The sequence below is a fragment of the Salvelinus sp. IW2-2015 genome, linkage group LG22 (assembly GCF_002910315.2).
Source record: "Salvelinus sp. IW2-2015 linkage group LG22, ASM291031v2, whole genome shotgun sequence".
Lineage (NCBI taxonomy): Eukaryota > Metazoa > Chordata > Actinopteri > Salmoniformes > Salmonidae > Salvelinus > Salvelinus sp. IW2-2015.
The window spans coordinates 596,907-620,383 of record NC_036862.1 but is presented as its reverse complement, the minus strand read 5'-3'; the positions used below and the strand labels follow the sequence as shown (position 1 = coordinate 620,383).

General features: G+C 43.5%; 1 protein-coding gene and 1 long non-coding RNA gene across 2 annotated transcripts in view; one reads left to right on the top strand and one right to left on the bottom strand.

Moving 5' to 3' along the window:
• Positions 1-23,477, top strand: part of abcg1 (ATP-binding cassette, sub-family G (WHITE), member 1) — a 44,059-nt gene that overhangs the window by 6,909 nt on the left and 13,673 nt on the right. The window contains exons 3-10 of the mRNA XM_023967290.2: positions 9,247-9,364; positions 9,801-9,933; positions 16,392-16,442; positions 16,996-17,141; positions 21,425-21,548; positions 22,002-22,116; positions 22,413-22,558; positions 22,749-22,850. Coding sequence (XP_023823058.1) covers positions 9,247-9,364; positions 9,801-9,933; positions 16,392-16,442; positions 16,996-17,141; positions 21,425-21,548; positions 22,002-22,116; positions 22,413-22,558; positions 22,749-22,850 — 935 coding nt within the window. The remainder of the gene's footprint in view (positions 1-9,246; positions 9,365-9,800; positions 9,934-16,391; positions 16,443-16,995; positions 17,142-21,424; positions 21,549-22,001; positions 22,117-22,412; positions 22,559-22,748; positions 22,851-23,477) is intronic.
• LOC139022752 (uncharacterized) lies at positions 354-1,693 on the bottom strand. The gene is made up of 2 exons (XR_011473790.1): positions 1,501-1,693; positions 354-1,312 (listed from the first exon to the last, which is right to left on the bottom strand). It is a non-coding gene; the product is annotated as an uncharacterized lncRNA (long non-coding RNA).

Sequence of the window (23,477 nt, the reverse complement as noted above, 5' to 3'; positions counted from 1 at the left end):
TATGATTCGATCTTAGTCCTGTATTGATGTCTTGCCTGTTTGATGGCTCGTCCGAGATTGTAGCAGTAATGTGATCGGATGATTCCCAGAACAAATTCCAGTCTGTGCTAGCGAAACAGTCCTGTAGCTTAGCAGCCGCTTCATCTGACCACTTGCGCTCAATACGGATCACTGGTACTTCCTGTTTGAGTTTTTGTAAGCAGGAAGAAGGAGGATACTGTTATGGTCAGATTTGCCAAAGGGAGGGCGAGGGAGAGCCTTGTATGCGTTTCTGTGTGTGGTGTAAAGGTGTTCAAGAGTTTGTCACTTCTAGTTTCAAAGTTGACATGCTGGTAAAAATTTRGTCAAATGGATTTCAGTTTCCCTACATTCCCTGTACCAGTTTATTTGAATATTAAGTCAATCAATAGTAGGTCAATTGTTACAATTATGTGCTTACATTTGGGGAGGCAGGTAGCCTAGTGCTTAGAGYGTTGCGCCAGTAACCGAAAGGTTGCTGGATTGAATCCCCGAGCTGACAAGGTAAAAATCTGTCATTCTGCAAGGCAGTTAACCCACGGTGTCATAGGTTGGGTTAAATGCAGAAGACACATTTCAGTTGAATATAGTACATTCAGTTGGACAACTGACTAGGTATCCCCCTCTGTACGTAGTGTACTACAGAAAACTGCAGCCTAGTGAAATTCTACATACCACTTGCTCTTCAAATTTTGCTGGCAAAAATGTTTATTAAATTAGACAATGATTGCTTTGTCTGGTGGATTATCATAAATAAATGCATATTTGCATATTTGTAGGCAGGCATATTTGTAGACCTCAAATCCCCTTTCAGAGAAATCAGCCGCCTGACAACACTCCGATCCCACTGAGTATTTTAAGAATCACCAACCGTTATAAAAGTCTGATTTGATGTTGAGAGGGATGGAAGGCTATTGCTTCAAAGATGTGCCATTATACAAATGACTGTAAACAAAGTAAGATATTAGTTGTTAGCCTTTTGAATAGGCGCATCATTACTCCCTCTGGGTAAGTGATTGCTCTCMCAGAAGACCAGAGCGAGAGAGTTGTTAGCCAGGTTGCTTTACGTTTGGGATTGGGTGCTGGTGGTAGTGTTTCTGTGAATCCGTGTTGACGGAACTGCACAGCTGGCTAGTTACTCTGGCATGTCTTCACTGGAGGGGCCCTCCTCCCATCACAGCAAAGCACTGTTGTCTTCATTAGCACTCTCCCATCTGGATGTTCATTGGCATGCAGACCTGCGCCTTCTGTCCGTCTGTGCGCCTGTCCGTCTGTCTCCTTCTCGAAGCGTAGACTAGATCAGAGAAACGTACAGACAACATTAAGATATAGAAGTGCAGAGAATACAAACTTGTAATCTAATCATTAAAAGGCAGCCTACAGTTAGATGCAGTGACACACATGTATTATTATTATAATATATTTTTTAAACACATCAACAATGAGCATGGAGGAAATGTAGGTCATCTACATTGAATGGACCTTGTGGACTTGACCGGATGCCGTTGTCCCTGCCAGGCTTTAGGTCTGGGCAGCATTACAGCCTGTATTGTTCCTGGTTGACTGACATGGAAACCGGGCCGTCGAGCTGTCCTGCAAATGTTGGTAATACATACGATAAAGGAAACTGAGGAAAAACTCTGTAGCAAGTCGTCTGCAGCCGCAACTAAGAGAGTCTGAGCTGCTCTCAGCCTGTTACTATCGGTCAGCAAACTGCAGTAACCCAGATGCAGTGGGGGTGGGGCTGATGATGACACAGCAGGATGCCAWGGGCTTTGCACTCACAAAGATACAAACTAAAAAGGATGCCGCTTGAGCTGCCTTTCATCTCTTAAAAGAGCAATGACTTGTGGGTTTTTTGCATTAACACATGTCTTACGTTTCAATTCTTAATTGACCGATGGAGCTGGTTGCGTCATACAATTCACCAATAATAATAAGCCTATAACGTTAATTTCAGATGTCAAATTGACCTCAACCATATTTCAATTCATTACGCCACTTAATTTACTGTAGAACACACATTTATTTGCATTGCTACATTACACACATTTTCAACCTTAATTACACACATTTTCAACCTTAATATTCATGATCTCCAGCACTACTCCAACATCAACAATGTACAGTATGTGAATCATGTGATTTTAACCAATTAGTAGGCAATGACTWCTCACAATTGGTTAAAATCACATGATTCACACCAGATGATGCCATTGGAAAAACAAATCTTGCTCTATCTTTTTTTACTACAAAACAATGACATTTAAATATCCCTTTAACTAGACTCAGACCTACAGTTTAGTGCATTGATGTGACCTGACCGTGTCTTTTCTGACTGACCATCTGTCTGACTGAGAGGATGACGAGGCATGGCTATCACCCTGGAAATCCATTAGATGATGTGTCAGTTAGCGCTTTAAAGACCTGATGCATTTCACCTAGGCTGAACCCYCCAGACATACGGACATTCTGTTACTCTGCCGTTTACACCAAATAGTATTGGTGGTGACGAAAGTGTGTGTGCTTGCTTGCGTGCCTGCGCGTGCGTGAGCGAGCGAGCATGACTAAATGTTTTGCTCCCCTGTTTTTAAAGCGCATCAGAGGACTAATATTCAATGGATTAGGCCACTGTAAGCTTTTGTTTGTTGGCATGGCTCTATATAGCTTTTTTAKAAATGTTTGTGTAAGGGGTTTTTAATAGACTTCACACAACTGAGTCACATACTCTTTTAATCTCAGCTTTGGTTGAAAAGAAAACCAGCTCTGCCCTGGTTATAATCTCGATCTTTCAGGACGATCTTTCAAGATCCGTCAGGATCATGGGAAAGATTTATAACAGGGTAGTACAACTCAGTCACTGTCACGAAGGGATGTCAGCATCTACAATATGTCTGTCAGAGCACGGGCATCTGCGCTGGGGACCCTGGGGGTTGGATTACTCTCAGATTTGTGCCACTGAGGATCCCTGTGATATCCTGGCGACTTTAGCAAGGTGGACAGATCTACATTTAGATGTATTTATTTTATTTATTTAACCTTTATTTAACTAGGCAAGTCAGTTAAGAACAAATTCTTATTTACAATGACGGCCTACCAAAAGGCCTCCTGYKGGCACGGGGGCCTGGGATTAAAAATAAATAATAAATACAATATAAATATAGGACAAAACACACATCACGACAAGAGAGACAACACTACATAAAAAGAGACCTAAGACAACAACATAGCAAGGCAGCAACACAACAAAACAACAACATGGTAGCAACACAACATGGTACTGTACAGTAGCAGTACAAAACATGGTACAAACGTTATTGGGCACAGACAACAGCACAAAGGGCAAGAAGGTAGAGACAACAATACATCACACAAAGCAGCCACCACTGTCAGTAAGAGTGTCCATGATTGAGTCTTTGAATGAAGAGATTGAGATAAAACTGTCCAGTTTGAGTGTTTGTTGCGGCTCATTCCAGTCGCTAGCTGCAGCGAACTGAAAAGAAGAGCGACCCAGGGATGTGTGTGCTTTGGGGACCTTTAACAGAATGTGACTGGCAGCACGGGTGTTGTATGTGGAGGATGAGGACTGCAGTAGATATCTCAGATAGGGGGGAGTGAGGCCTAAGAGGGTTTTAGAAATAAGCATCAACCAGTGGGTCTTGCGACCGGTATACAGAGATGACCAGTTTACAGAGGAGTATAGAGTGTAGTGATGTGTCCTATAAGGAGCATTGGTGGCAAATMTGATGGCCGAATGGTAAAGAACATCTAGCTGCTCGAGAGCACCCTTACCTGCCGATCTATAAATTATGTCTCCATAATCTAGCATGGGTAGGATGGTCATCTGAATCAGGGTTAGTTTGGCAGCTGGGGAATGTGGCTTTAAATGCATTATTCATTTATGTTTGGCTTGGAGCAGTGGTGCTTTGCAGCAGATCTAAAACAGTTAATTACAGTCTATAGTTTTGACAGACTGTTACCCTGCGATAGGCATGTTCTTGGGTGGGAGCCTGTACGAGAGGTATCAGACGCTGTTTCACATAGCTGAGGCGTGTGCTAGATATAGCTGAGGTGGTCTACTAGAGGGCTACATAAAACAAAAACACATGCAAAATGACTCTTTCAACAGCCACAGCGGGAGTCTAACTGACAGTATGTAACAGTCTGGCCGGATGATATATGGCGAAAACTCTGTTTACTTTTTTGCTGTATTGGAGCTGCTTTGTTGCTGTCAGGCAATGCATTGGAGAAMATGCATGCCAGTATAGTGGCATTTCTATTTTAAATCCTGAAATATATCATATTTAATCGTGGAATGTTTTCATTTATATTTTCAATTAGGTAGAATTGGCAGAACAGAAAAAGAAACACGCATCTATTGATGGAAAACTGCASTGCCGTTTTTTAGGCGTTTATTCATTAGGAACCACACAGATTGAAAAACATTTTGCTACAGTGTGCACTAATGAATACACCCCAAGGTATAATCCTTCATCAGACGAAACATGGAACGGATCAGATTAAAGTAAAAGATGGAGAGAACCATGACTGGTCTGGCATCAAAATAACTCACTCAGCACCAACATGTACTGTGGGCCTGCATTTGCAGCTGTAGATTGGTCCAGCCCCTAAAGTGACTATTTACACTGTATGCAAKGATTTCCTTTGTGTTGTATTAGGCATGCTGCATTATCTCTCCAACTTCCATTGTCTCACACCTTTGGGTAGCTGAGGTTCTATTGTGATAACATCCTGTAGGTCTGATATCTGATTGGCGGTTAACTTTACTGTAATACGATTGGTCAACAACTCAGATTTTCAATCAATCAATTAAATGTATTTATAAAGCCCTTCTTACATCAGCTGATGTCACAAAGTGCTGTACAGAAACCCAGCCCAAAACTCCAAACAGCAAGCAATTCTGGTGTAGAAGCACGGTGGCTAGGAAAAACTCCCTAGAAAGGACAGAACCTAGGAAGAAACATAGAGAGGAACCAGGCTATGAGGGGTGGCCAGTCCTCTTCTGGCTGTGCCGGGTGGAGATTATAACAGAACATGGCCAAGATGTTCAAATGTTCATAGATGACCAGAAGGGTCAAATAATAATAATCACAGTGGTTGTAGAGGGTGCAACAGGTCAGCACCTTAGGACTAAATGTCAGTTGGCTTTTCATAGCCGATCATTCAGAGTATCTCTACCGCTCCTGCTGTCTCTAGAGAGTTGAAAACAGCAGGTCTGAGACAGGTAGCACGTCCGGTGCGGCTATGGAACAGGTCAGGGTTCCATAGCCGCAGGCAGAACAGTTGAAACTGGAGCAGCAGCACGGCCAGGTGGACTGGGGACAGCAGGGAGTCATCAGGCCAGGTAGTCCTGAGGCATGGTCCTAGGGCTCAGGTCCTCCGAGAGAGAGTAATACTGAAAGAGAGAAAGACAGAATTAGAGAGAGCATACTTACATTCACACAGGACACCGGATAAGTCAGGAGAAATACTCCAGATATAACAGACTGACCCTAGCCCCCGACACAAACTACTGCAGCATAAATACTGGAGGCTGAGACAGGAGGGGTTGGGAGACACTGTCCGACGATACCCCCGATGGCCAAACAGGCAGGATATAACCCCACCCACTTTGCCAAAGCACAGCCCCCACACCACTAGAGGGATACCTTCAACCACCAACTTACCATCCTGAGACAAGGCCGAGTATAGCCCACAAAGATCTTCGCCACGGCGCAACCCAAGGGGTGGCGCCAACCCGGACAGGAAGATCACGTCCGTGACTCAAGCCACCGTCCTAGGGACGGCATGGAAGAGCACCAGTAAGCCAGTGACTCAGCCCCTGTAATAGGGTTAGAGGCAGAGAATCCCAGTGGAGAGAGGGGAACCGGCCAGGCAGAGACAGCAANGCAGTAAAACCTTGAAAACAGCCCTAGCCTTAACAGGAAGCCAGTGTAGAGAGGCTAGCACTGGAGTAATATGATCCATTTTTTTTTTTGAATCCAAACAAGTCAGATGCTTATAGAAGCGTCTTAGATTCATTRTTCTTTCTCTTTCTTTGTTCCTGACCGAGTGTGGTGAGATACACTCTCTCTTACTTTCTGTCTCCCCACCAGGGACTCAAGGGACATGGCCTATGACTTCAATCTCTCTCCCTGTCTGATCATGCCTAGATATTAAATGCCTTGTTAATGTCAGTATTGCCTCGTAACTTAAGCTTTATGCCTCGTATGTGATTTCATTGATTTGACAAAGTGATTAAATACACTTGTATTTCAAATTCCATTCTCAGACCTTTCTTGATTTTCTATTACTTTAATGCAACAATAGCCTTGCTGTAATATTGCTCAATTATCTTCATTGACAATTCATTTTTATTGCATAGTCTTATTACGGGTCGCATATGAAGGAYATATAATATGCATATAATAMATATTACCCCACTACACAGGAACATCCACTCTAAACTAGAATCGGTTTGATTAATTTGCCACATTGTTTCGGGAACACTTTTTGRCCCACTTCTACATCCTACTGTCCCTTTGACTTTTGTCCTAACTATCTTGATCTGCTACTCCATGTATGCCTTTAATGTTTTGTTATGAGTAACACATACCTTTGGTAACAAACAACATTTTCTACATTATCGAAGGTAAAGACCACTTCGGAGTRCTGTGGAAAAGCAAAGAACTAAAAAGGAACTGTAGATTGTGTTTATTGAGTAGGCCTAACTTAGCAATTGTTGTACGGTCAATTAAAAGAAATTCAAAAGTTTAATAGACTTTTAATCAAATCCTGGCTGACCATTTCTTGCTCTTGAAATATCATGGCTCTAAGTTAGTGGAATGACTCTTTTGGCATTAAGTCTCGGGCTAGTCCAATTTCGACAATCACAGAGTGAACACTGGGTGTTTGTGCCTTGTAAGTTGAACAGCGAAGGGAGACACTCGGGTGCTCATCCTCCTTGGCTGCTCTAGATCTCCGCCCAGGCATTAGTGTCTTTCGCAGGAAGAGAAGGGGAGGGGAGGCCCTCCTCTGTCATCCTTCAGCATCCCAAACACAAACACAGGTAGTACAGCCACAGCAGGTGTCACAATGCCCACCACATGGTTTCTCTTTTAAGCCCCTTCACAGCTCTTTCTGTCCTCCCTCCCTCCCTCTCGTTCCCTCCGTCTCGCTCACCTCTCTTGCTCACTCACTATCTCCCCTCTCTTCTTGCAGCTGCTCATTGATACAGATGGATGCATTAAATGCATTAAAAATAATACCTCTTTTTAGCCCATCTTTAATTTCCCCCACACACATCTGAAATATATTTTTGGACCATGCAGGTCAGTTGGAAAGCACTTAATGCAACTTTATTGCATTTATATGATCATTTACTTATCTGAACATAAAGGGAGTATGTTTTAAGATAAATGCAATCCACTTATTTAGCTGCCAACTCATTCCCACCCTAAAATCCATTGACCCAAATTCTTCAACTCGTATTAAATGGATAATAAATACTTGTTATCCTCTTCCAAAGCTCCGATTTTATGCAGTGTGTGATTTTGACTTTTCTGTGTAGCCTACTTTGTCATTATTTTGCCAAAGGGCAAGAACATTTGTCTTTCAGTGAATGCACCCAATCCAATGAACTGTGATTAATCCTATTGTTTACATGTGCTGATTGGGTGTAATACAAGTCTTTGCCGAATTTGGTTACCTGCCTTATTTTTACCAGGTTCATTTGATTCTGAGGGGCTTACATAAGCATTTTTGACAATTTCTGTCCAATACCATGCACCATATGGACACCGACAACTATGACGTTCCATGTTGTCATGCTTTGGACTCAAATAATTGAACGGAATTGATTTAGTAAATACATGATGATTTGTTGGAACTTGAATTTGTTTCTCACGTTTGTTCAGTTTTCTTGCTGTAACATGCGGACAATTGGCACGACTCACTCAATGTTAGCCTGCCGAGCTAAAGACTAGGCATTAGCTTTAGTCTCAGACAAAAGCTTACTCATCACATGAGTATAGTGTCACAAGGTTTGCATAACTTTTCCCTTGTCTGTTGAAGGATGTAGCTACCATTTATAGTGGGATTCAACACCAACTAGACATATAACATACTGCAAGCTCAAAGATTTGTTTGTTTCACAAGATTTGCTTCACCCCCCCCCCCCCCACACAAAAAAAAACATACCCGTATGGGAATTAAGCCATGAAATGAACAAGTTGTGAACATGCCCTTCCTGAACCAGCCAATTACTGTCTGTGCAACCACTGCATGGCTTACACACTGTGTCCTCACAAGGGAGAGGTTACTAAAGTGCATCCTCTCCCAGCAGGGAACTACGTTCCATTAAAAGAGGACAGAAAAGGTTGGAGGTATTTGTGTATCGCTCTGAAGGATTATACCAGAAAATCCAATTAAACTGGCAGCCACTGCAATCAACTGGATTAGCGTTCAGATGGCTGTGTCCATTAGATAAATAGCAGGTTACTGTAGGCCATTCCACTGGCTTTCTGCATGCTTATGGCTAGGCAATTATTTCATTTCCATTTGATTTAGTGTTGTCACATACGATAGATTAAGAGTGAGACAGTGAGACACTCTAGTACTGAAACCTTGGGACCCTGGGTTGCACATTTCTGTTCTAGCCCAGCTCTAACCCACCGGATCCAAATCAACAAGGTCATGAATCGGGTGTGCTAGTTCTGGGCTAGAACAACAGTGTGCTTCACCGTTTACACGAATGTGCTGTTCAAACAGAATAGATAAACGGCTCATTTTAAAATGTGAATTCATTCTAAAATGTAGAACAATAACTTTATTTATAAAACGTATTTTACGAATGCAGCTCAAAGTGCTTCACAATAAGCACCCCAACAAACAGTGCGTGTTGATTTGAATCACACCATGGGCATGTTTGGGTGGGAACCCGGCTAATCCAAGCTTGTTCTGGGATCTGAAAGGTGAGCATGAGGAGATTTAAAATGTAATCGACACCCAACCAGATGGGTGCATTCACTCAGAAAACACAATAAAATCCAAATACCCCCTTTTAACGCGAAACACAAAGAGGGTTTTATCCGAGGAGGAGAGAATGCATGGTTTGGACATTTAASCAGGTTTAAGCATATACTGTGTGACGCTTAAAGCCTGAAGTGCCATTGTGAGGCTGATGGAGGATTTTATATGGTTCTGCTTTCTTTTGTACCCGGCTCTTAGGTTACAAGACCCTGCTGAAAGGGATCTCTGGGAAATTCACCAGCGGTGGCCTGGTGGCCATCATGGGTCCCTCAGGAGCTGGGAAATCCACCCTGATGAATATTCTGGCCGGCTACAGGTGAGCCACAGGCCTGACACTAAACAACCAAGAGGTGTACAAGGACACTGATAGACGATTAACTTCTACTAACAAGAATCACGCCACACCTACAGTTTCTAGGCATTAAAAAGTTGTCATTACAAAAAGCCTTGCTGCAGCTTGCTGTTACCTTGCTGTGACTCTCGCAGGGTGACGCCAAGTTAATTCGCAATCATTTAACAATGACCCAAGTCATGAAATACATTTTTGAGAATGATTACTGAATGTATTTTTGTATATATTCCATTTGTATTGTATGTGTATGTTTTCATGTTTTAAACTGTTTTAAACTTTGGAAATATGTGTTGTTCATGTTTACATGAATGTCTGTTCATTTCTCTTTTAAACACAGAAATAAATCAATTGTATCATATAGATCAAATGCGTAACCCAGGTATGGCTTTGCCCTCTGTAGAGAGACAGGGATGAAGGGGGAGATCTTGATCAATGGGCAGCCTCGTGACCTGCGCTCTTTCAGGAAGGTCTCGTGCTACATCATGCAGGACGACATGCTTCTGCCTCACCTCACAGTACAGGAAGCCATGATGGTAATTCAAATAATTATATATTTAACCTTTATTTATCCAGGAAGTCCCATTGAGGTCAGAAGACCTCTTTTACAAAGGAGACCTGGCCAGAGGGAAGGTCAATAGATCAAACACATTGCAGTGCATACACAATGGAAATCAAATCAAAATCAAATCAAATCAAATTTTATTAGTCACATACACATGGTTAGCAGATGTTAATGCGAGTGTAGCGAAATGCTTGTGCTTCTAGTTCCGACAATGCAGTAATAACCAACAAGTAATCTAACCTAACAATTCCACAACTACTACCTTATACACACACACAAGTGTAAAGGGATAAAGAATATGTACATAAAGATATATGAATGAGTGGTGGTACAGAACGGCATGGTTCAAGAATGCAGTAGATGGTATAGAGTACGGTATATACATATGAGATGAGTACTGTAGGGTATGTAAAAATAAAGTGGCATAGTTTAAGTGGCTAGTGGTACATGTATTCATAAAGATGGCAAGATGCAGTAGATGATATAGAGTACAGTATATACATATGAGATGGGTAATGTAGGGTATGTAAACATTATATTAAGTGGCATTGTTTAAAGTGGCTAGTGGTACATTTTTACATAATTTCCATCAATTCCCATTTTTAAAGTGGCTGGAGTTGAGTCAGTATGTTGGCAGCGGCCGCTAAATGTTAGTGGTGGCTGTTTAACAGTCTGATGGCCTTGAGATAGAAGCTGTTTTTCAGTCTCTCGGTCCCTGCTTTGATGCACTGTACTGACCTCGCCTTCTGGATGATAGCGGGGTGAACAGGCAGTGGCTTGGGTGGTTGTTGTCCTTGATGATCTTTATGGCCTTCCCGTGACATCGGGTGGTGTAGGTGTCTGGAGGGCAGGTAGTTTGCCCCGGTGATGCGTTCTGCAGACCTCACTACCTCTGGAGAGCCTTACGGTTGTGGGCGGAGCAGTTTGCCGTCACAAGGCGGTGATACAGCCCGACAGGATGCTCTCGATTGTGCATCTGTAGAAGTTTGTGAGTGCTTTTGGTGCAAGCCGAATTTCTTCAGCCTCCTGAGGTTGAAGAGGCGCTGCTGCGCTTCTTCACAACGCTGTCTGTGTGGGTGGACCAATTCGTTTGTCCGTGATGTGTACACCGAGGAACTTAAAACTTTCCACCTTCTCCACTACTGACCCGTCGATGTGGATAGGGGGGTGCTCCTCTGCTGTTTCCTGAAGTCCACAATCATCTCCTTTTGTTTTGTTGACGTTGAGTGTGAGGTTATTTTCCTGACACCACACTCCGAGGGCCCTCACCTCCTCCTGTAGGCGCCTCGTCGTTGTTGGTAATCAAGCCTACCACTGTAGTGTCATCCGCAAACTTGATGATTGAGTTGGAGGCGTGCATGGGCACGCAGTCGTGGGTGAACAGGGAGTACAGGAGAGGGCTCAGAACGCACCCTTGTGGGGCCCCAGTGTTGAGGATCAGCGGGGTGGAGATGTTTTGTTACCTACCCTCACCACCTGGGGGCGGCCCGTCAGGAAGTCCAGGACCCAGTTGCACAGGGCGGGGTCGAGACCCAGGGTCTCGAGCTTGATGACGGTTTGGGAGGGTACTATGGTTGTTAAATGCTGAGCTGTAATCGATGAACAGCATTCTCACATGGGTATTCCTCTTGTCCAGATGGGTTAGGGCAGTGTGCAGTGTGGTTGCGATTGCGTCGTCTGTGGACCTATTGGGTCGGTAAGCAAATTGGAGTGGGTCTAGGGTGTCCGGTAGGGTGGAGTGATATGGTCCTTGACTAGTCTCTCAAAGCACTTCATGATGAGGAAGTGGGTGCTACGGGGCGGTAGTCGGTTTAGCTCAGTTTACCTTAGCTTTCTTGGGAACAGGAACAATGGTGGCCCTCTTGAAGCATGTGGGAACAGCAGACTGGGATAAGGATTGATTGAATATGTCCGTAAACACACCAGCCAGCTGGTCTGCGCAATGCTCTGAGCGACGCGGCTTGGGAATGCCGTTCTGGGCCTGCACGCCTTGCGAGGGTTAACACGTTTAAATGTTTTACTCACCTCGGCTGCAGTGAAGGAGAGCCCGCAGGTTTTGGTAGGGGGCCGTGTCAGTGGCACTGTATTGTCCTCAAAGCGGGCAAAAAAGTTGTTTAGCCTGTCTGGGAGCAAGACATCCTGGTCCGCGACGGGGCTGGTTTTCTTTTTGTAATCCGTGATTGACTGTAGACCTGCCACATACCTCTTGTGTCTGAGCTGTTGAATTGCGACTCGATTTTGTCTCTGTACTGGGACTTAGCCTGTTTGATTGCCTTGCGGAGAGAATCAGCTACACTGTTGTTATTCGGTCAGTGCTTCCGGTCCACCTTGCCCTGGTTAATAAGCAGTGGTTCGCGCTTTCAGTTTCACGCGAATGCTGCCGTCAATCCACGGTTTCTGGTTTGGGAATGTTGTTAATCGTTGCTGTGGGTACGACATCGTCAATGCACTTCCTAATGAACTCGCTCAACCGAATCAGCATATTCGTCAATATTGTTGTTGGACGCAATGCGGAACATATTCCAATCCGCGTGATGCGAAGCAGTCTTGAAGCGTGGATTCAGATTGGTCGGACCAGGTTGAACAGACCTGAGCGCGGGAGCTTGTTGTTTGAGTTTCTGTTTGTAGGCTGGAATCAACAAAATGGAGTCGTGGTCAGCTTTTCCGAAAGGGGGGCGGGGAGGGCCTTATATGCGTCGCGGAAATTAGTATAACAAATGATCTAGGGTTTTTCCAGCCCTGGTAGCACAATCGATATGCTGATGAATTTAGGGAGTTTTGTTTTTAGATTAGCCTTGTTTTACATTTACATTTAAGTCATTAGCAGACGCTCATTTAAGTCAGAGCGACTTACCAAATTGGAAAGTTCATACATATTCATCCTGGTCCCCCGTGGGGAATGAACCCACAACCTGGCATTGCAAGCGCCATGCTCTACCAACTGAGCACACGGGACCTTGTTAAAATCCCCAGCTACGATGAATGCAGCCTCAGGTGTGTGGTTTCCAGTTTTACAAAGAGTCAGATAAGTTCGTTCAGGGCCATCGATGTGTCTGCTTGGGGGGGAATATATACGGCTGTGATTATGATTGAAGAGAATTCCCTTGGTAGATAATGCGGTCGACATTTGATTGTGAGGAGTTTTAGATCAGGTGAACAGAATGACTTGAGTTCCTGTGTGTTGTTATGATGATCACACCACGTCTCGTTAATCATAAGGCATACCCCCCCCCTCTTCTTACCGGAAAAGATGTTTGTTTCTGTCGGCGCGATGCATGAAGAAACCAGCTGGCTGCACCGACTCCGTTAGCGTCTCTTGAGTTAGCCATGTTTCCGTGAAGCAGAGCACGTTGCAATCCCTGATGTCTCTCTGGAATGCTACCCCGTGCTCGGATTTCGTCAACCTTATTGTCAAGAGACTGGACATTGGCGAGTAGTATGCTAGGGAGTGGAGCGCGATGTGCCCGTCTCCGAAGCCTGACCACGAGACCCCACGTTTGCCCCTTTTTCGGCGTCGCACAGGGTCGCCGGCTGGGATCAGATCCATTATATTGGGTGGAAGGCAAAACACTGGATCCGTTTCGGGAAAGTCATATTCCTGGTAGGAACGATGATGAGTTGACGTTAATCGTAATTCAGTAGTTCCTCCCGACTGTATGTAATGAAACCTAAGATTACCTGGGGTACCGATGTAAGAAATAACACATAAAAGAACAAAATACTGCATATTTTCCAAGGAACGCGAAGCGAGGCGGCCATCTCTTTTCGGCGCCGGAAGTAGTTAATAGTGTAGTGAATGCTTCCGGAAGTAAACAATAGGTTAATTAAAAAATATATATTTCACCTTTATTTAACCAGGTAGGCCAGTTGAGAACAAGTTCTCATTTACAACTGCGACCTGGCCAAGATAAAGCAAAGCAGTGCGAAAAAAACAACAACACAGAGTTATTAAGCATGGGATAAACAATCGTACAGTCAATAACACAATAGAAAAATCTGTATACAGTGTGTGCAAATGAAGTAAAGAGATAGGCCAATAGTGGCGAAGTAATTACAATTAAGCAATTTACACTGGAGTGAAAAATGTGCAGATGAGAATGTGCAAGTAGAAATACTGGTGTGCAAAAGAGCAGAAAAACATATGGGGATGAGGTAGGTAGTTGGTTGGATGGGCTATTTACAGATGGGCTGTGTACAACTGCAGCGATCGATAAGCTGCTCTGACAGCTGACGCTTAAAGTTAGTGAGGGAGATATAAGTCTCCAACTTCAGTGATTTTTGCAATTYGTTCCAGTCATTGGCAGCAGAGAACTGGAAGGAAAGGCGGCCAAAGTAGGTGTTGGCTTTGGGGATGACCAGTGAAATATACCTGCTGGAGCGCAGGCTACGGGTGGGTGTTGCTATGGTGACCAGTGAGCTGAGATAAGCCGGAGCTTTACCTAGCAAAGACTTATAGATGACCTGGAGCCAGTGGGTTTGGCGACGAATATGTAGCGAGGACCAGCCAACGAGAGCGTACAGGTCGCAGTGGGGGGTAGTATATGGTGCTTTGGTGACAAAACGGATGGCACTGTGATAGACTGCATTCAATTTGCTGAGTAGGGTGTTGGAGGCTATTTTGTAAATTACATCRTTAAAATCGAGTATCGGTAAGATAGTCAGTTTTACGAGGGTATGTTTGGCAGCATGAGTGAAGGAGGCTTTGTTTGCGAAATAGGAAGCCGATTCTAGATTTAATTTTGGATTGGAGATGCTTAGTGTAGGTCTGGAAGGAGAGTTTACAGTCTAGYCAGACATCTAGGTATTTATAGTTGTCCACATATTCTAAGTCAGAACCGTCCAGAGTAGTGATGCTAGTTGGGCGGGTGGGTGCGGGCAGCGATCGGTTGAAGAGCATGCATTTCGTTTAGCATTTAAGAGCAGTTGGAGGCCACTGAAGGAGTGTTGTATGGCGTTGAAGCTCGTTTGGAAGTTTGTTAACACAGTGTCCAAAGAAGGGCCAGATGTATACAGAATGGTGTCGTCTGCGTAGAGGTGGATCAAAGAATCACCCGCAGAAAGAGCGACATCATTGATACATACAGAGAAAAGAGTCGGCCTGTGGCATCCCCAAGAGTTGCCCTGTGGCATCCCCATAGACTGCCAGAGGTCCAGACAACAGGCCCTCCGATTTGCCACACTGAACTCTATCTGAGAAGTAGTTAGTGAACCAGGCGAGTCAGTCATTAGAGAAACCAAGGCTGTTGAGTCTGCCGATAAGAATACGGTGATTGACAGAGTCGAAAGCMTTGGCCAGGTTGATGAAGACGGCTGCACAGTACTGTCTTTTATCAATGGMGGTTATGATATCGTTTAGGACCTTGAGTGTGGCTGTGGTGCACCCGTGACCAGCTTGGAAACCAGATTGCATAGTGAAGGTACGGTGGGATTCGAAATGGCCGGTAATCTGTTTGTTCACTTGGCTTTCGAAGACTTTAGAAAGGCAGGGCAGGATGGATATAGGTCTGTAACAGTTTGGGTCTAGAGTATCTCCACCTTTTGAAGAGGGGGATGACCGCGGCCGCTTTCCAAACTTTAGGAATCTCAGACGATACAAAAGAGCGGTTGAACAGACTAGTAATAGGGGTTGCAACAATGGCGGTGGATAATTTTAGGAAGAGAGGGTCTAGATTGTCTAGCCCAGCTGATTTGTAGGGATCCAGATTTTGCAGCTCTTTCAAAACATCAGATGTCTGGATTTGGGTGAAAGAGAAGCGGGGGCGGGGGGTGGCTTGGGCCAGTTGCTGTGGGGGGTGCAGAGCTGTTGGCCGGGGTTGGAGTAGCCAGGTGGAAAGCATGGCCAGCCGTAGAGAAATGCTTATTGAAATTCTCAATTATCGTGGATTTATCAGTGGTGACAGTGTTTCCTAGTCTCAGTGCAGTGGCAGCTGGGAGGAGGTACTCTTATTCTCCATGGACTACAGTGTCCCAAAACATTTTGGAATTAGTGCTGCAGGATGCAAATTTCTGTTTGAAAAAGCTAGCCTTTGCTTACCTAACTGACTGTGTGTATTGGTTCCTGACTTCCCTGAAAAGTTGCATATCGCAGGGACTATTCGAAGTTAGTGCAGTGAGCCACAGGGTGTTTTTGTGCTGGTCAAGGGAAGTCAAGTCTGGAGTGGAGTTAAACTGGTGAAACGTTTATAAAGCTGCAAATACAATGTATTAGAGCAGTCAGAATTCATTATTCCACATGATGTATGTTCTACATAATGCATTTATCTGTGACATGGTGCCCTTCTAAACTGGGGCTTTCTTCACATTGGTAAGATACATCTTCTCTCTACATGGTTGCTTCTGAGACATGAAATATTCTATGCACGTAGGCGTCGTTTCTCTTCTTTGGGACGCGGCCGGAGTGTGAACTAAATCTTACTCTCTCTCTGCTAGGTGTCTGCTAATCTGAAGCTCCAGGAAAAGGATGAGGGCAAGARAGACATGGTGAGAGAGTTGCATTGGAACGGCTTCAGAATCTTCCCTCACCTTAATCTCCTACATGTTCCCTGACCCTCGAACTGGAAATTAGGACCAGTTACTATTTCAGCACTGGAGTTTTGCCACTAGTGCAGTCAGTACGGGCTTTAAACAGGCTGGACTGAATGTAAAGTGATAAGATGAGGGTGGCTGGGAAGGAGTATGTGTGTAGATGTTGTTACTAACCACTGATGCAGGGTCAGATATGATTTCCTCCCCATTATGTTTAAAAGGATACTTCGGGATTTTGCCAATGAAGCCCTTTATCTGCTTCCCCAGATGTAGATGAACTAGTGGATACTATGTCTCTGTGTCCAGTATGAAGGAAGTTAGAGGTAGTTTCACTAGCCAATGCTAACTAGCGTTAGCACAATGACTAGCAGTCTATGGGTATCTGCTAGCATGCTAACTTTAGTTAGCATTGACCCTAGATCTGTGATTAATGTAGACGTATACGTCACGTTCCCGAGAGGGAGGGACGTGGTTATAGGTGTTTGTAATCCTCCTGTGTTGTTTTTAGGTGAGGGAGATCCTGACGGCCCTGGGCCTGCTTGAGTGTGCGAAAACCCGAACGTCACATCTATCAGGGGGGCAGAGGAAAAGGCTGGCCATCGCCCTGGAGCTTGTCAACAACCCCCCCGTCATGTTTTTTGACGAACCCACCAGGTCAGAAGCTCCCATTGCAGATCGTATAGAACACATGCATGTGTGTCCATGGCAAGGAAAGTCCTGACATGACTATGGATTGTAACGTGCCACTGTCTAAGCACACTTTACAGTCCATATCTTAGAGGCAATGCTATTCTTTCATGAGATGTACAAGGCAATATGACGTTGTTGTTGAGTGCAGGTGTTAGTTGTTCCATTTTGTGTGTTTTTTTCAGTCTTGTTTGTATGTCCCCCCGAAAGTAATCTGAAAGAAAAGTTCCAAGGTTAACCTGTCCTCTTTTGGAACAGAGGATGCAATTGAATATAATCTCTCCCAGTTGGCTTCTGGTTAGGAAAGACTAGAGTCTCACCAGGGGACACAAATGAGTCCCAAAGTCCTTCATGACCAAAAAGCAGCCATTTGTCTCCCTTTGGTTGACATTTGTACCATCTGTAGGGATTAGCCTACTCCTGAAGCTCACACACAACATTTTGTCATTGCTCTACACAAAATACTCCATAATGTCAAAGTAAAAAGAAAATTCTACACTTTTTTAAATTGTTAAAAATTCAATAACAAAAAAATTGCCTAAATTAGTTTAGAAGTAAAAAATTATTCTGACTACCCCTTCGTCTGTCCCCCATACATCCGTAAGGTCCGGCGCCGACAGAGATGGCCGCCTCGCTTCGCGTTCTCATATTCTTATTCATTCCTTTACACTTGTGTGTATAAGGTAGTTGTTGTGAAATTGTTAGATATTGTCAGGCTTGTGCGTACTGGTGGTGAAGTCAGGTGCAGGAGAGCAGAGACTTGTGAACAGGCGCCCACTTTATTACGGCAGGAGAGATATACAGATGAACGCAGCTGCGTCAAAAACCTCCTCCAGCCAACAATGCAAAGTGTATAGCGCGCACAAATGTCACAACATGAATGTATAGCAATACAAACAAGCTTTGTGAAAACACACGGAAAATAATAAACGCATAGCCTAGTGCGTACAACACGTAACACACAAACAATCTTTCACAAAGACATGATGGGGAACAGAGGAATAAATACACGTAGATTGATTGGGGAATGAAAACCAGGTGTGCAGGGAACAAGACAAAACAAATGGATACATGAAAAATGGAGCGGCGATGGCTAGAAAGCCAGTGACGTCGACCGCCGAACGCCGCCCGAACAAGGAGAGGAGCCGACTTCGGCAGAAGTCGTGACAGATATTACTGCATGGTCGGAACTAGAAGCACAAGCATTTCACTACACTCGCATTAACATCTGCTAACCATGTGTATGTGACCAATACAATTTGATTTGATTTGAGGTCCCGCAGTCAAGTATTGCATTTCAAGCACAGATTCATCTACAAAGACCAGGGAGCTTTTCAAAAGCTTAATAAAGAAGGGCAATGATTGGTAGATGGGTAACAATAACAAATCAGACATTGAATATACTGTATTTTTATGCATGGTCAAGTTAATAATTATGTTGTGGTTGGTGTTAAACCACCCAGACACATCATAGATGCAGTTATCCTTCTGAACTGAGCTGCAGGCCAGGAAGGAAACTGCTTAGGGATGTCACAATGAGGCCATTGGTGATTTTAACAGCTACAGAATTAATGGCTGTGATAGGAGAAAACTGAGGATGGATCGGCAGGTAGCCTAGTGGTTAGAGTGTTGGGCTAGTAACCGAAAGGTTGCTATCTCGAATCCCCGAGCTAACAAGGTAAAACTCTGTTGTTCTGCCCCTGACAAGGCACTTAACCCACTGTTCCTAGGCCATCATTGTAAATAAGAATGTGTTCTTAACTGACTTGCCTAGTGAAATAAAGGTTAAGTAAAAAAAAAAAAATCAACAACATAGTACTCCACAATAATGACATAAATGACAGAGTGAAAAGAAGAATACAAATATACAGAATAAAAATATTCCAAAACATGCATTTGTATGCAAAAAGGCACTAAAGTAATATTTCCCCAGGAATACATTTTTTGGCCTAAATGCAAAGCCTTATGTTTGGGGCCAACACAACACATCACTGAGTAGCTGCCTCTTTATTTTCAAGCATGGTGGTGGATGCAACATGGTATGGGTATGCTTGACATTTGCAAAGACTGGGGGAGTTTCTCAGAAGGAAAAGAAACTGGATGGAGCTAAGCACAGGCAAAATCCTAGAGGAAAACCTGCTTCAGTCTGCTTTACACCAGACACTGAGAGAGGATTTCACCTTTCAGCAGGACAATAACCTACAACACAAAGCAGAATCTACACTGGAGTTGCTTACCAGGAAGATGATGAATATTCCTGAGTGGCCAAGTTACAGTAAGCTTGAAGAATTTTGAAAAGAATCATGGGCAAATATTGCACAATACAGGTGTGTAAAGCTCTTATGAGACTTACCCAAGATGACTCATGTATTGACTCAGGGGGGTGAATCTAATCAAGGTATATTAGTTTTATTTTAATAAATCTTAAAAAATGTATATATCTCTTCCACTTTGACAYTAGAGTATTTTGTGTTGATCGTTGAAAAAAAAAAAAGAATACAATCTAAGCCTTGTCTAAGCCGGGGATGGGGGAAGGGTTCTACTAAGCTATATGGAATTGTTTTAAGAAGGTCATACCAAGGATACTTTCGCTATTTGATTTGGAATTTTAAGACCCCTTGAGGTATGATGGAGGCCACTGTGTTCTTGGGGACCTACAATGCTGCAGAATTGATTTGGTACCCTTCCCCAGATCTGTGCTTCGACACAATCCTGTCTCGGAACTCTATGGACAATTACTTCAACCTCATGGCTTGGTTTTCACTCTGACATGCACTGTCAACTGTGGGATCTTATATAGACAGGTGTGTGCCTTTCCAAATCATGCCCAATCAATTGAATCAAGTTGTAGAAACATCTCAAGGATGATCAATGGAAACAGGATGCACCTGAGCTCAATTTCGAGTCTCATAACAAAGGGTCTGAATACTTATGTAAATAAGGTATTTMMATTTTTTATTTAATCCATTTTAGAATGAGGCTGTAACGTAACAAAATGTGGAAAAAGTCAAGGGGTCTGAATACTTTCCGAATGCATTGTACTTCCAATACATTTTTTCAACGTCCTAGAGCAACAACCATCATGTGCGTGTTCGTGAGAGTCTCACCTTTCCACAGAGGCGTCACAATACATAAGATTTTGTGAGAAGACCGATTTCCGGGATGTCTCATGCTCTGACAAACACTGCTCTAGCTCTGTCACCTTTAACCGCAAGTGCGACATTACGGTGGATTGGGACACATCGAATGCAAAAAAAACTAATAATTCTAGCTTAAAGTGATGGATTTTAATCGACTCTAGGCGGTTGAATCCATTTTAATCCCACTTTGTAACACATGTAAAGAAATCCAAGGCGGTTGTAGATTTTCTATAGGCACTGTAAATATTCCAAGCGTCTGAAATGGTATCTTCTAGTCAATCTGACAACATATGGGACTGAGATAGGGCAGATGGAAAGTCCCTGACAAATACGATCGATAAACAGCAGAGTACTGTAGAGCTACCACATTTGCTAACCTTACCATAAACGTTCTCAAGTGCTCTTGTTATTTAAGGCTCAATGTCGTTTTTAGGGTCCACTGTCCACTGTTATTAGAGATAGAGACGTGTCTGAAACAGGATTTTGTTCAATTTGAATTGTCAGCCAATTCATGTAGTAAACTGAAATTCCARTTAAATGTTTGAGAAAATATTTTATTTTCRATGACTTCTCAATAAATCAAAAAGGAGTACCTATTTATTTAAAAAATGTTCAAATTCCTTCCTGAATTGACTGACTTCAATTTGAATTGACCCTGGTCTGAAACTGGAATGATGTCATAGTTTTTGAGAGCGTCTTATCTTAAGGGGATTTACTCCTGATGCCCGATCCTGTATCTCAGTCACCCCTGACTGCTTAACTGCACTGTGCTACACACTCAATCCAAAGAGTCTTCCCACCTGGTCAAAATCACTGACATCATATCAGTGTCCAGTGATAGGCTATTAGATCAGATACAAGAACATGTGTGCAGAAAAAACGCATCATGTTAACTTCAGTAGCTAACGTTAGTGTTTGTTGCTTTGTCGTATAGTGCAAGTTTATGCAATGTGCTGGAGTCCTTCTACCAGTTCACTTCACTTCACTAGTTTGCTTCTCCTCCGTATTGATGATCTAAGATGTTACTTTAGGTGTGCAAAAGCAAATCTATTCTTTGCTTTGACATTGTCCCCTATATGCGAACCCTGGCCGCAATACCCTGTTTTGCAGTGGCCTGGACAGTTCCTCCTGCTTCCAGGTGTTGTCTCTGCTGAAGGCCCTGGCCCATGGTGGCCGCACCGTCATCTGCACCATCCACCAGCCCAGCGCCAAGCTCTTTGAGCTCTTCAACAAGGTCAGCCTCCAACCTGGCCTTCTGTTAGCCTGAGTCCCAGATCTGTTTGAGTTGTCTTACCAAACTCCTACGTCATTGGCGTGACAACATAAACAGATCTGGGACTCAGGCTAGCCTAATGCATGGGATTCTATGAAAGGCACAATTATACCAAAGGATCACAGTTGGAMATGAGATACGTCGCTAGCTAGACATGTGGCACAATACTTATGCACGGTCCCCAACAAATCAACAGGCTAATGTAGTTGTTTAACAAAGTAAAAACAAACGATGTGTGCTTGGTATATACAGTACCTAGTCTGACTAACCTAAAAGAGAGGAACTACAGGGCCGTCTTGTTGCTTTGCCCCTAATGTCAATGATTCCAATGCTATTTTGATAACTAAATGAATGGTCTGCTAAATGAATGTACTGTATCCTGATTGCTTCGTGCCCCTGTGTTTCCCTCCCTAGCTGTATGTCCTTAGYCAGGGCCAGTGTATCTACAGAGGGAATGTACCTAACCTGGTCCCCTATCTCAGAGAGCTGGGGCTCAACTGTCCAACGTACCACAACCCTGCAGACTTTGGTGAGAAACTCTTACCAGTTTAATGAGGAACAAGTCAAATGTGTCGTCATCATTGTTAGAATAACCTTATTTACACATGCATATCAGTGTATTCAGGAATCTGCCTTATTTTCTTAGAATAACTGTCCCAGGAATTTTTTTTTAGTATACTTTGTTATAAAGCGTTCTAGAAACTATTCTTTCTATTAGTTCAACTGAAAATACATTTTCTCAGAATAGCTTTTACAGATGGTTCCTCATGCAATAATCACTGGGCTTTCTGTGACATGCGTACCTCTCTCTCCATTTGATCCCAGTGATGGARGTGGCGTCTGGGGAGTACGGAGATCAGACGGCTCGTCTGGTGAAGGCCGTGCAGGAGAGGAAATGTGAGCAGGTCTACAAGACAGACATGAACAATGGACCCCTCAACCCCTTCCTGTGGCACAAATCTTCTGAGGAGGTAAAGGGGGGRTTAGTGTATTACTACAGSTCTCAATGGKTTGAAATTAAGAATCTCACCRAAGTTTTATTTTCAGAGTCAAAGCATTTCATTTCAATGTTTCCGGAATTTTATGTTGAGAAGTCTTAGCATTTCAGGTTCTTCAGTCGCTGTTTTTTTCTCTCTCTATGTCGCTCTCCAATCCTTTCAGGACTCCTCTTCCAGTGAGGGCTGCCACAGTTTCTCGGCCAGTTGTCTGACTCAGTTCTGCATCCTGTTCAAAAGGACGTTTCAAAGCATTATTAGAGATACGGTAAGACAGACTGCCACCTACTGTTTCGTTTTTATACTGCAACAGCTTCCTTTTTAAAATAGCCAAATGTTATGTAATGAACCCAAAAACCGTCTTACGGCTGAGATCCCGTTAACGGGAACGACTTGACAACAGCCAGTGAAAGTGCAGGGCGCCAAATTCAAACAGAAATCTCATAATTAAAATTCCTCAAACATACAAGTATTTCACTTGTTAGTCCGATTTCAAAAAGGCTTTACGACGAAAGCACACCATCTGATTATGTTAGGTCAGTACCTAGTCACAGAAAAACACAGCGATTTTTCCAGCCAAAGAGAGGAGTCACAAAAAGCAGAAAGAGATAAAATGAATCACTAACCTTTGATGATCTTCATCAGATGACACTCATAGGACTTCATGTTACACAATACTGTTTGTTCCAATGGTAAATGACGAGACAGAGACATTCATGCGAGAAACCAGCCTTGTTCTGTACATCATGACACTTCCGGGTATCTCCAGCACCCCGGTATAAATACATGAGTTGCAGTAATAAACATTTACCAACAGATGCCACATGATATCCGTCACTGGCCTACAGACTGGATAAGTAATATGGTTATCATTAAGAAAACCAGACAAGCTACG